The 14,306-nt window shown below is 37.3% G+C and overlaps 1 protein-coding gene across 2 annotated transcripts; it reads right to left on the bottom strand.

Annotated features, from left to right (window-relative positions):
• Window positions 1–1,680: 1,680 nt before the first annotated feature.
• On the bottom strand, window positions 1,681–10,294 carry LOC143886320 (zinc knuckle (CCHC-type) family protein). Of its 2 annotated transcripts, none has more exons than XM_077390263.1 (5): window positions 9,938–10,294; window positions 6,677–6,799; window positions 5,886–5,985; window positions 5,354–5,472; window positions 1,681–2,147 (listed from the first exon to the last, which is right to left on the bottom strand). In XM_077390263.1, exons 1-5 carry the CDS (start codon window positions 10,235–10,237, stop codon window positions 1,935–1,937), a joined length of 855 nt encoding a protein of 284 aa, XP_077246378.1. In that variant the 5' UTR covers window positions 10,238–10,294; the 3' UTR covers window positions 1,681–1,934. The 2 variants fall into 2 exon arrangements, with proteins under 2 accessions (XP_077246378.1, XP_077246379.1); XM_077390264.1 differs by having other exon boundaries at window positions 5,354–5,466.
• Between the last annotated feature and the right edge of the window lie 4,012 nt (window positions 10,295–14,306).

Below are 14,306 nucleotides of genomic sequence, written 5' to 3'. Positions count from 1 at the left end.
AGCAGCCCTTGTTGCTAGGTTTTGCAAGGGCGCCCTTCATTTTATCATTCCTCTAATTTTATAAAGAGTAATTCATACAGCAAACTTCGTTGCTATAATATAAGGATGAGAAAGCTGTTCTCACTTGGCCTGTCTACCTTAATAGGTACAGTCAGTACTCAGTACACTGATTCCTCAGTTCATATGTGGGGTTCCACTGTAAAGGATAGTGGCTACTAAATAAAAGGATTTATGATAAGGGACACTCTCTTTTGTTTGTTTTTCAAAAACATAGGAAAAAGTGGTGGGGTCATTTCTGAAAAAAAAAAAAATGAAAGGGGTGAATTCTGGGTTTTGAGTAGGGCTGCAACTCGAGCCGGGTTTTACCCGACCCGCATCGACCCGACCCGAAAATAACCTGGGTTGGGTTCAGGTTTCATGGGTTTCGGGTCGAGCCGGGTTGAGCATCCAAAAGCCAGCATGAATCTCGGGTCGAGCCGGGTTTGAAGGGGCCCGAACCGAGTTACACAAGTTATAGTATGTACCTTTTTTTTCTATTGTTAGTTAAAAGTCAAAAGTGAAAACCCACGCACCCACTGTTATAGTATGTGAGTGTAATTTATGCTTCTATGAGTTGAGTTGATTCAAGTGTTTGATTCAGCATTGTTTGATTGTAATTACAACATTGTTTGATTCAAGTGTAATGTGAGTGTAATTACATCATTGTTTGATTCAAGTGTAATGTGAGTGTAATTTCTGCTTCTATGAGTTGAGTTGCCTTGCCAAACAAGAGTTTTCCTTAAAAAATTGCGTCAACGTGAAAAAACCCGACCCGACCCGACCCGAGATTTATCATGGGTAGGGCCGGGTTTGGGAATCGTGGGTTTTCCGGAAAAAAACCCGACCCGAGTTGCAGCCCTAGTTTTGAGTGCAGAAAAGAAACATAATGAATTGGCTCAAGAGAGGATTTCACATTGGGAACAGATGTATTATATGCAAAGAAGAAGATACAGTGGACCGACAAATGAACTAAATCTGGGCTCACTAGCTGAGATAAATTTTGGGCAGTTACTGCCAGCTGAGGTAGAAATGTAATTGGTTTTGTTTATTGATAAAATTGTTATCCCTTCCAAAAAAAATGGAGAAGGCAAGCAAAATGGGGTGGAAATATCATTTACCTTATGATACTCATTATACAGAGATACCAAGCTAACAACTAAAACTAATTCAATGTAGTTAGTTCATTCCACATTTGACATGTTTGGAATGTGGAGAGAATGAAACTTTGGGGAAACATCAGAATATTCATGTATGGAAGATGATATAGTTGGAGGTTGGGGACCCCTACATGATTGAGAAAACGATGACCTACCAAAGAGATATCAGATGAGTGATGAAGATGTCTGTAATCATTCACAAGGGTTCCAATCCAATAAAATTTTATTTTCACTAATTTCGGTTGTTTTCATTAACAGTAAAAGGTGCTTAAATAAGCACTTGCAGATAAACATAGAAAAAGATAAGGTTTGGCAAAGATTATCCTAATCCAATCCACTTCCCTAGTATCTCTAGGTTGCCTCTTCTAACAACTTGCCTAATCTACCACCAATACAATCAACAGTCCAGATTCCCTTACAATCAAGGGTCAAGAGTTGATCTGATATACCTTAACTCAATCCATTCTGAGGTAACTATGAGAGATTAGAAAACACTGTTCTGGTATTGATTATAACTTTATTTGTACTGATGAAACATATTTTTATGAACATGTTTGAAATGTTAGATTTGAAGTCTGAAAAGAAAAAAAACAGAACACCACAAAATACAAACAGCACAAAAGACCAAATAGTAAAGTTATTATGCATGTATTGCTGCATTGAAGTTGGACTCTAGGGACTTACAAGCCACTCATGTTAACAGATTTAAAATCACAATTCACAGTTGTGAGAGCAAAATCAAGATGATTGTAAGGAGCGCGACCGGGCAGCAATTTTCTCTAATGCCTTTAATCGGTTAGCTTCCATACGAGCTTTCTGCTCTTCAGTGACCTGGATTTTGCTAGAGTTGCACTCTTTATTTTGTGCCACTTGGTTTGGTGGTTCTTCTACCCAAGTTTGATCAGGAACTACAGCAGCAACCATTTCGGTTTGTGAGGATTGACGTGGTTCCTGTAGTAATTTAAGTCAGGAATTCTATTAGTGCATATCTAACTTAGAGAAACATGCGTTAGCTTCAAACATAGCCACAATTGACTCAACACACCCGGTATGATATTGCAATCTATAACATTATACAAATATTAGTTCATTTTAGCATTTGGCATTACATTTTCTAGTTACACATGTTTGAAGGCCAGAAAATTTCAGAAGCAAGAAATATGTAACACATAAAAGTACTTAACGAGAGATAATTGTACCCAATAGCTATATAGAAAACAGAAGAAACAAGTTAGAACACACGATACTGTAAATGTTTATTACATAAGGTAAAGATTCTCACCCTTCATTTTTTAAGATGCAGAGAAAAGAAAGAGCTGGCTTCAGGCCATTAAGAAGAAATTAGTCATAGGCTTATCAGTCCATGTGACATTTACTTCTTTTCTTAAGATGGGGACTTGAACCAATCCAAGAGACAAGATAACACTTCCCTCACTCAGAAAAAGATTCTCACCCTTCATTCTTTTAGACGCAGGGAAAAGAAAGAGATGGCACCAGGCCATTAAGAAGAAAATTGGTCATAGACTCATAGGCTTATCAGTCCATGTGACATTTAATTGCTTTGTTAAGATGGAGACTTGAACCAATCCAAGAGACACGATCAAACTTCCCGCATTTGGAAAAGGATGGATTCCTTTTCAAACATGATTTGCACATTTGACAAGCAGTCAATGTTCGTTTTGAATTTCAAGATCAATACTGCCACGTCTAATAAATTAACTTGAGTGGTGGAATTTTTGCTAGACTCGCGATTGGACTTGCCTCTCTATAGGGCAGTGGGGTGTAAGGTAATAGAGTAGAGGCGCATGTGGCACTTTTTAGTGCATATGAGACACACAATTAGGCACCATAAATTTTTCAGATTGAGATATAGGTTGTTCATCACGATTGAGCATGATCCTGATCTGTTATACCAATCAGATGGGATCAGATGATGATTGGTGGAGGAAGATCAAGATGTAGTGTCATCTAGACCACAGGTAAGCGATCAAGTACGTACTGACAGGTAGTGATCCTGACCATAGGTTTGCGAACTGTCACGGACCAACAGTCGGACAATGGTTAGATCGCAGTCCAGCAGTATTTAGAAAGAAAAGTTCCAAGGCTTACGACTTTCCTTGCTATAGGGTGAATGCCTCACCCCATTACAAGTAACTTACTGGGGTATACTTAATAGTAGTATTGGTAATGTGATTATTTTCTACTCCCAATGATTTACAGCTATCAAGGGGGTTAATACTAGAGGCACGCCAAGAGGCTAAATAAATATTGATAATAATTTTTCACCCAAAAAAATGTAACATGGATCCACTAATGTGGGTAGATAAGGAATTATAATATTCAAGAATATCCAACACAAACTTACGAGCAAATACAGATAACAATCAGCAAGAAGAGACTCACTGAAAACACGCAGAAATTGATAATAAAGTTCCACAACCACAATGTAAAATGTAACAGCAACAAGAAATCCACTGAAAAAGGAAGATAATGATCCTAAAAGACCAGCAAAAAATACCCAAAATAGGAGAAATTAATCCTGTTTTTTTTTTCCGGAAAAATTCGCCACCTTACCATCGATACATCTTTCAAGTATTGCTCAAACAAAAGATGGCAGTTAATTTGTGAATTAAAAACTAGCCCTCAATCAAACCCTATAAAACCAACACTAAAACCCAAAAGACAAAAAAATGGCCGTGTGTGTGTGTGTGTGTGAGAGAGAGAGAGAGGGGGGGGCGGCATAAGTAGAGCTGTGAGCTTCGAATTGAGGAACTGACTGGAAATATGACCATGATTGTGTAGAAACACCTTGGCAAAAGCACAGAAACCCCTTTCAAAAGCTCACAAAATAAGGATTGACATCATCCCTACACATGGTTGTGGCCAGTGTTGAAATGGCGAGAAACAGTAAGGAATAAGAAGGAAAAAGCCAAGGAATGGCTCTGATAGAATGTGGGATTGAATGGATTGGGGATGAAGATGCAGGTAAATGAAGAAAGAGAAGTAGAAGGGGTGGAATAAAAAGAAAGGGGAGGAATATGGGCGAAATGCACAACGAGGCACACACATCATGTTGTGCAGATGTCTTGTATTTTGGCAATTTACAGAACCTTGACGGACTAATGTGCGCGACGCACACGCTAGCCCGGAATTAAAATTTAATTTACGGTTTTACTGTAAAGGATATTTCGGTAATTTTCTCTATGTAGTGGCGTTGACAGATAAGCCACATGTTAGGCGTACGGGTTGTAAGTTTTTCCTTTGTGTTTTCTTGGCCAAGAAGGAGAGAGTTTGTAACCCTAGACCGAAATAGTGAAAATCCTCTCGTGGATGCAGGCACACTGCCAAACCACGTAAATCTTGTGTTTCTTGTGTGATTGTGTTTCTTTGCACCTTGCGTTTTACTGCAGACCGTGGTTGATCCTTGTCAAGAAGGTATTTCTCAATTTTTTTACACATCCTTTGCCATACATTAACACACATCTCTTACAGTACAATAACAAATAGTCTTAACGAGATGCAAAACTAAAGAACATAAAATGAAACTAACATGCATCATATTCTATATACACCTAAGAACAGAAGCTCTAGGATCCCCTCTGCTCTTGGAAATAATCACACAATGGGACAACTGCATAGATCTCTTGCAATCTCAATTGTACTTTCTGTATAAATTCTCTATTTGCTTTAATTTCGATCAAACCTTAGATTGATGGTTTTCTCAGCACCAACTATGATACAATTACCCAAAATTTACCATGACAACAATGAGTTGCATAAATGTCCATGCATGATTCTCAGTTAAATTTAAGATTTCAGAGCTTCCAAGTAATTATGGAAATAGGGAATAGAAACTACAAAAAAGGAGCTGGATTGGCTAAAAAGGGGATGACAATATCAGCAACCTTAGAAATCATGAAGATTTATTATGCGAAGGCTAGTTAGAGTTGTTTCACCTCAGAAAATAAACTCTCATGAAGATTTACTGTGTAAAAGCTAGTTAAAGGGGAGTTGTTCACCTCAGAAAATAAACTCTCATAAAAAGATAAACAGGATATTTCATATAAATCTGATGTAATTTGAGCAAAGGTGAGATAACATAGACAGAAAAAAGAAAAGTCAATCTATGATTGAAGAAAAATGAAAAGAATGTTTACTTCTGTAGCCCTATTGTAGATCTCATTAAACATTTGTTCCTGTATATCATCAGCATCATGGCCATCTACCGGTGGATCATCCACAGTTGGAACTGAGCCCTCCATTCCTTCCTCTGCACCTAAAAGACTTTACATCAGAACTCTAGGGTGCCCAAAAGCAAACCAAGAACACATATATCATGAATTTTGAAGCATGTTAAACATGCAGCTCCAATAAGAAAGCTTCCACTTGCTAGTAGCTCGCCCATTTCCTGGTAGTTTCATCACCCTTTATGTGGACAAATCATGTCGTAAAAATAATACATAATTTTATTAAATGACACCTAGATAACATGATATAAGACAGATGCATCTCAGATACAATTTCTAAACAATATCGGATGTTCAAGACACGGGTAGATTAGAAGCAGACGTAAATTTTCACGATAATATCCTACCAGCACTTTTAACGGATGTGACAGCAGTACACAACTAAAGTGCTTTTAAAATTTGAATAACTATGAATGCAAAGATAGAGAATGCATGAGCTCACCAGGTTCACAATCTGGAGCAACATGTTCAACTGGTGGTTCATGCAGTTTTGTGGGATCCCCTCCATTGGCAACCCTCTCTCTTAGTTCTCTGATGCATGTCTGGAAAAAAAATCTCACAGAAATAAGCAATAAATAGATAAATTTTTCAATAAATTGGAAAAGTGGTGCTAAACTACGTATAATAAGAAAAAAGAACCCCAATTCAGTTATGAATATGAGCAGCAACTCATGTATGAGCTACAATTCATGTAAGCATGAAAAGACTAATAATAGGGTTCTTTTGATTTATGAATAGTAACCTTGGTTTTTTCATAAATTATGAGAAGCAGGACTTTTCGCCTTCACAAACTCATTAAGGCAGAAATATCAGAATTGCCTTCCAGTAGAACCCAATTGTCTCTCCCAGTAAAAGAGATGGTGGTTCTTTTTCCAATTTGTCTAGAGCAAGTGAGCAACTAACTATCCCAACAGAAAACTACGTCATTATAGAGAACAGTGAGGTATTCAGCGGTATTCTTAGATTCATAAAGAAGCCAGTGAAGCTGTAGATTCCTTTGCAAATTCTAATACTAAGATGACAACAACCAAGACTTCGCCTTCTTGCCACAATCAAGAATGTTGATCTCGAGACCTAATCTGGCATTGTTATTGTTCTCTTTCCTGGCACTCACTTACTCTTGGCAAATATCATCTCATAGTTACATGAAGAGACATTATATTCTTGTAACATCAAGAAAGATGATAGCATTTAGCAGTTGATCTTTAGCAGACAAACAAAGATATGGCTCACCCTGACACGCTTTGTGGCACCAACTTGTTCCACCTTCTGCACAAACTGATCAAAGGAGTAATATGGAAGCAAATGGGAGTGCCATTGAGTGTACAATCCAATCAGGTTCCCCAAATCGCTAACCTACACACATCCAGGTGCCAAATATTCTTAATTAAAAAGGAAATACAGCAACTACATTTTTTTTAACTGATAATACAATGCAAAAAAATGCGTACATCTAGCTCCTGGTGGGAGCCTCGTGCACTGGGCCGCCCTTTTTTTATAATACAATGCAAAAAATGTACATGACAAAAATCATAATAACAACACAAATGACCGCCTTTCCTCTGTGATTTCAAACAGTGAACTCCACTGACCACACTGAAATGGGATGGGCATACTTACCCTTTTTTCCCCAAAGACGATGAGGACCAACCTTCCATAGAACTAACAGATCAACTTGAGGAGAAGGTTTCTTATGAACTTGAGCATTCTAAGGCTCTAAGATGGTCAAATCGGATTAAAGAAAAGGCAGTTAAGGACATGACAGCCAAGTGAATTGATGGCATCAGTTGTAATTTTCAATTCCATAAGGTCTTTGGAGATGGCAATACAAGTAGTGGCACTTTTGTAATTTTGAAAGAAATAAGATCAGTCTCGTAAGGGCTGGACATCCCCTATAAATAGGTCTTTTCTTGTTTTCAGAGACACTTTTGAAATTGAATTAGAGAAGAACTTGAACTCCTGCTTGGAGAAGAGATATTTTCACTTGCAAGAAGCTCTTTGTGTGATGCTAGAGAAGGAAATCCGAAGTTTCATGGCCTTCCATCTCTTCTTCCTCTCGGTGTGAGATTTCAGCTGAGCTGGCTTCTATGCTGTAATTCTTTCAAAGATTTCAATACAATTGCATTTTCCATTCATCCTTGAATGAATTGAGCTCCTTACTTGCTGCTTTTCTTCCTCTTTTAGTCCATTTACAGAATTTCAGTTCTAATTCTGTTCTTAAACTGATGTACATACAATCCTGTTTTGTTAACAGCATGTTTCTTGCTTTTGTTGTTGTTTGTTATTGGATTTGATAGTTCTTGGAAAGATCTCTGTAGATCTGAACCAGATCCGAACCAGATCTACATCCAAAGAGAATTGACCCATCATCTTAAGGTGAAAGTTAAAAACGTAGAAATCACTTTAAAGGAAAAGATGGAACCATTACACAAGCTACGGGCTAGAAAAGGTCCTAAAATAGCTCTTTTCAATGCTATAATTTGGTGGAAACCATTTGAAATTTCTGTAGGGAAAAAATGGTGATTGCTGTGAGAATGAAAATAGAAGCTGATCCTATTGAAGATGATCCTATTGAAGATGATGGCCAAGTTGCAGATGATGAATACCCAAATGAAGATGATGAAGAAGACCAGCAACCATCAGAAGTTGATCAACCACTGAGAACAAATCACCAGGAGCTGAGAAAGAGCCAGAGAATTATGAAGCGCAGCCAGAAGATGAGAGACCTCCTGGGTCACTATGGGCATCAATATGCATCTGATGATGTTCATAGTCATGAGTAATGGATCTTCTTTTATCTATCTAGTTTTCTTAGGTTCCATCTGAGATGTTAGTCTCCCCTCTATTATGTCATTAAGATTGGGTGGTTTTGTAATCTCGAATGTTTATCTTTCACTTAATTTAATAAACCAGAAGGGGTCCCCGCTAAACCCCAGCTTACCAAAAAAAAAAAAAAAAATAGAACATTAGAAGACAAAGGAAATTATCCAATTTGGTGCATCGCTTGATGTGCAAGAATTGCATGGACAGTTGCACCTTTGGTAGATACAGAGCATCCCCAAGTGGGCTGCATCTTGGATTATTCATGATCCAAAAAACAATTGGATAAAAAAAAATCTCCACATTCCAATCAAATGTATATCTAGCCATTGAGTATCGACCATTCCACACCCACCCACACATTGTTTAGTAACCATGCATTTCACAGGAAAATCATCAAACAGTTGGGATTGTCCATTTAAATGATATTTGAACCATGGGCAGCTGAGTGTAGATCCAACACAGTTATTTTACTCCCAATAATATGCCAGCATTTTGGCATAAATACCATAAAGATAAATAGGGAATAGGAAAAGTAAAGGAAACAGAAATTCAAAGAATTAGAAAAAAATGAGAATGATAGAATATGGAAAAGGTCAATCAAACAAAAAAGAAATTATTGACGGAAAGATACACAACAAGTTGAAAAGAAAAACTTGCAAATAAATGCAAAGGAACCGACAATCGAATCAAAAAATTTAAGATTAAGAACAAAGATTAAATTCGATAAAAGGCTAATTCAAATAATAAATAACATTGCAAAAAAAGTCAAACAAAATCCACTGAAAATAGATATACAGCAAAAACTCCACAAAATTACAAATAAACACAAAAAAATAACTCGGCAGGGGGAAAATCTGACCGAAGAAATCGACATTAAATATGGACATCTGAGATGGAGAGCAAAATCAATAAGGGCCCGTTTGGATGCCGAGAAGAATTTGATTTGGATTTCTCACATTTGCAGCCTTTTTTGCACTGTGATTTGGATCCGGATCAAATCCTTCAATTTCCAAATTAGCAACTGACAGTGAAAAAAAGCAAATTTCCAAATATGCTGTGGAAATAAGAAATTGGAAATCCACAGATCTGGCAGTTTCCTTCACCCTCTTTGCTCCTCAACCTCTCCCCTCCACTAGGAAGTCCCCCTACCCTCTCTCTCTTTCCCTCTACATGAGCTGGCAGATCGATTCATTTTGTATTCAAAACTCAATTCCAAATCCAAATACAAAACATGAGGTATCCAAACGGGCCCTAACAGAAAATGCCTAACTCGACCTATAAACTGCAAACTAAATCAATAGAAAAAAAGAAAAAAAACCCTAAACAATCAATCAAACAGGCAGTCCAAAATGGGAAAACGATATCTAGATGCGCATCAAGAGAGAGCAAAAATCAATAACAGAAAACTCATAACTCAACCTAGAAACTGCATACACAAAATCAAAACCCTAAAAAATCAATTAAACATGCAATCCAAAATAGAAAAACGAGATAAAAAAAATCAATACCAAAAACAAACCCTAAAAAATCAATCAAACCGGCAGTCCAAAATGGAAAAACGAGATCTAGATCTGGGTCAAGAGAGAGCGAAAATCAATAACAGAGAAAGCCTAACTCGACCTAGAAACTGCATAGACAAAATCAATGAGAGAGAGAGAGAGGCATAATTACCTCATGTCCGCGGCCACGGTACTTGAAAGAGCGAGGGAAATGACGGAGAACGTAACCAAGACCATCGTTGGAAAGGAGAAGCTCTGGTGTTAGCTTAGGTCTCGTTCTCGGAGGCTTTTTAGGTTTTTCAGAACCAGATTTCTGATCGGGTTTTGGAGCACCACTCTGATAAGGAATGCGAGAGGTATTATTAGGGTTAGTAGGGTCAGCTACCGTTGAGATATTACAGTCTCTAGACCAGTGGCCCGGCCGCCCGCACTTATAACAGCCGGTCGGAGCGGCTCCGCCATCCTTCTCCATTTTCCTCTCTCTCTCTCTCTCTCTCTCTCTCTCTCTCTCTCTCTGGTTTATTTTTCTCTTTTGGTGCTTTTTCTCTTTTGGCGGGAGGGTCCATTTGACGGGAAAATTACGAAGCCCGAAGTAATATATATGCCCCTTTTCTTCCTCGGGCCACCCCCTTCTATTGTATTTATGGCCATGGTTTTACACTCCGAGGTAGGGTTGCAACTCGGGTCGGGTCGGGTCAGGTCTAATTTTTTACAGGAAAACCTAAGATTCGTAAATCCGACCCTACGCAAGATAGTTTCTCAGGTCGGATTGGGTTTTCATTTTTTAGCGTAGGATAGTGACTAATTTAAAGATAAGAAAAATCTCTAAATTTATGTCATCGAGTGTATAAATTTAGGAAAATGATAAAAGTCCCCCTTTCATCACTTGGGACACAGCAGTGTATCAATGACTGCAGGGGCTGATGTACTTCGCGTAAGAAGGATTCAATGGATTTGATTGATACATACACTGCAGTTAGGTGTCCCGTGTGATGAAAATGGGCGCATTTACCATTTCCATAAATTTAAGGACACTATATTTTAACATTACAGACATTGATCACCTCAATGAAAACAATTGTATCAATAAATTGAAAATAATTTGCTATGTTATTCAAGAGATATTTAAGAAAGTCACAGTACACCCATATGAGTCGGGTCGGGTTTCGAGTTTTTTTTTCTTTAAACCCGGCCCCACCCAAGATTGAGTCGGGTTTTCCAATTTGAAAACCCAACCCTACGCAAGACCCATGATTTCTAAACCCGACCCATGTTATGCGACCCAAGTTGCAGCCCTACTCCGGGGTATGACCCAGGGAAGAAAATGGGGGTGAATATATCACCATTATGTCCATTCTCTATTAAAAATTTTAAAATGGCAATTTTACCACCTGTACGATCCTAAGTGGGGGCCCGCCTAGGTATGGGACTGGGTGGGACCCAGCCTGATATGAGACAGGTTTAAAGGGCCTTGCCTAACACGTTCCATCAGCTCTGGAGCTTTTGGCGTATATCGGTAAGGTACCTAACATTTGCTATTAGAGATGATGAAACCTTACTGATACGCCAAAAGCTCCAGAGCTGATGGAACATGTTAGGCAAGGCCCTTTAACCATACCAGATTGGGTCCCACCCAGTCCCACACCTAGGCGGGCCCCCACTTAGGATCGTAACCACCCCCCTCCCCCCAACCCATTTAATCAATCGTAGCATTTTTGGATTTCCCTTCCATTTTTTTTTGGAAAAAAAATAAGAAATAAATAACAATATTATCTCTTCCAATATGCTCGTCAAAAAGCCTTCAACAAAAAATCATTGTAGGAATTAAAAAATTGAAAATCCCTCTAAAATAAATTAAATAGGGTCGGTTTGAGTTATCCTTTCTTCATAGGTAAATAAAGTAAGAAATTTTAGGAATATTTTTTGTTTCTAACTTTTCTCAGAAATTCATATCTTGGTTGGATTGCAAGAAAATATCTCTCATGAAAAATTAATCAGACATAATTCCTCAATGAAAAAATTTCCATAGAAATAATTTTCCATGAGAGATATTTCAATTTTTTTAATTCCTAAAATGATTTTTTTGTTGAAGGTTTTCTGACGAGAATATTGGAAGAGATAATATTGTTGGTTATTTCCTAGTTTTTTTTCCAAAAAAATTGGAAGGGAAATCCAAAAACCCTAAAAATGATTAAATGGGTTGGGGGGTAAATTTGCCATTTTAAAATTTTGGGATTTTTGCTCATTAGTCCCTACATGGCAAAATAATTGCTTATTAGTCCCTAAGAAAAGCATATTAGCTGAACAGTCCTACTTTTAGAAAATATTTGCTAAAAGGCCCCCAAAACTCACGAACTTCAATTTTCTCCGTTTAAAATTTTAAAATGGCAAATTTACCCCCAACTCATTTAATCCGTTTTAGCGTTTTTCGATTTCCCTGCCAATATTTTTGGAAAAAAACTAGGAAATAAGCAACAATATTATCACTTCCAATATTGACTTTCCCTTTGATATTCTCCCATCTTCTCCTCGTAAGATTAGAAGCTAAACCCCAGTTCTTATTCCCAAAACAAAAGTTCTGAAAGGAAAAAAAAATATCTAAAATTTTTTATTCCTTACATAGAAAAAAGGATAAGTTAAACCTACCCTAGTCAAATTTTCAGTTAGGGACCTTCAGTTTATGATGTTGTCCCTCTAAATTAATCAGACATAATTCCTCAATGAAAAAAAAAAATCCATAGAAATAATTTTCCATCAGAGATATTTTGCAATCCAACCAAGGTAGGAATTTCTTAGAAAAGTTAGAAATGAAAAATATTCCTAAAATTTCCTACTTTATTTATCTATGAAGAAAAGATAACTCAAACCGACCCTATTTAATTGATTTTAGAGGGATTTTCAATTTATTTAATTATTAAAATGATTTTTTGTTAAAGGCTTTTTGACGAGAATATTGGAAGAGGTAATATTGTTGCTTATTTCCTAGTTATTTTCCAAAAATATTGGAAGGGAAATAAAAAAATGTTGGGGGTAACTCTGCCATTTTAAAATTTCAAATGGAGAAAATTGAAGTTCGTGAGTTTTAGGGACCTTTTAGCAAATATTTTCTAAAAGTAGGACTGTTCAGCTAATATGCTTTTCTTAGGGACTAATAAGCAATTATTTTGCCATATAGGGACTGATCAGCAAAAATCCCTAAAAATTTTAACGGAGAAAATTGAAGTTCGTGAGTTTTAGGGACCTTTTAGCAAATATTTTCTAAAAGTAGTAGGACTGTTTTCTTAAGGACAAATAAGCAATTATTTTGCCATGTAGGGACTAATCAGCAAAAATCCCCTTAAAGAAATTACAACTTAAATTTGGTTTTGCATCGCTTTTGTTTTAAAGCCCACACAACCAGTAGAATGTAATGACCCTTTTTTCAATCTAAATGAAGAGCCTTTAGCTCTCACAAAGCATGGCTACATTGCATACACATACTACAAATGAAAACACTCTCATTTAACTCACCATAGATACAATACCACAATACAAGAAGTAGATGGTAGATGGGCAATCTCACTCTAATATTTTCAATAGCAATTCATTCACATACAAAAGAGGGGGCATTACATAGGGGAATGTTTTGGAGAAAATGTGGGAAGAAGATGATAGTTGTTGGATCCAAGGGTACACTACTCTTAGAATTGATGGTGGATTGAGGTAGAGGATGCTCATTGCATCTTCTTCCAAGAGTTGGATGGATAGAGGGGTGCCCAATGTAGGAGATGCACTATCTCACTACCATGGTCGGCTACACTAGCCAAGTTCCCTTCAACACATGGAGATAACAAGCAAGCATACCCTTTCATTACCTATCCAACCTACTTATAACCAAGGTTTAAAATTTCGGTTTCGGTACTGTTTTCGGACCTTGAAATTTCGAAATTTCGGTCGAAATCTGGTAACAAAAAAACAATATTTTATTCATTATTAAATTTCAGCCGAAATTACCGAAATTTCGGTGAAATATTAAATTAATATTTAAAAAACAGATTTTTTGTGTCAAATTTCGGAAAAACCGAAATTTCGGCCGAAATAAATGACCATTTCGGTTTTGTGTAGTTTCGGTGTCGGTCTCCACCGAAATCCGAAATTTCGGATTTTGGTCAAAATTTAAAACCATGCTTATAACCAATACAAAACAAGGTGTCCATATCAAATCAATGCCCAAGCAAAAATGTCCAAGACAGTGGCTTTTGCCCAATGCACATATAAGGGGTGCCCCTATCATTTTAGTACCACGGTAGAAATTGTCCAAAGTGTGTCCATCTCATATCCTCTTTGAATGTTAGATGGCCAGATGGGCCTTGGCCCCATGCCCATTGGCCTCTCAAGTGGACCACCTCCACATGATCCGACTCTACGGATGATATGTCCAATCACACAAAAGAGGTCCCACATGGCCCAATCCTTGCGTTTCCATTCGATCCATAATACTTGATCAATGTTCCTAAAAAGAAATATTACATAGAACCCAACTTACACAATCTCCTAAACAA

Source organism: Tasmannia lanceolata, unplaced genomic scaffold, assembly GCF_043159265.1.
Source record: "Tasmannia lanceolata isolate RefF3 unplaced genomic scaffold, GAP_Taslan_0.1 ptg000011l, whole genome shotgun sequence".
NCBI classification, from domain to species: Eukaryota; Viridiplantae; Streptophyta; class Magnoliopsida; order Canellales; family Winteraceae; genus Tasmannia; species Tasmannia lanceolata.
Note: the sequence above shows the minus strand (reverse complement) of the source record. Positions and strands in the feature narration are given on the sequence as shown.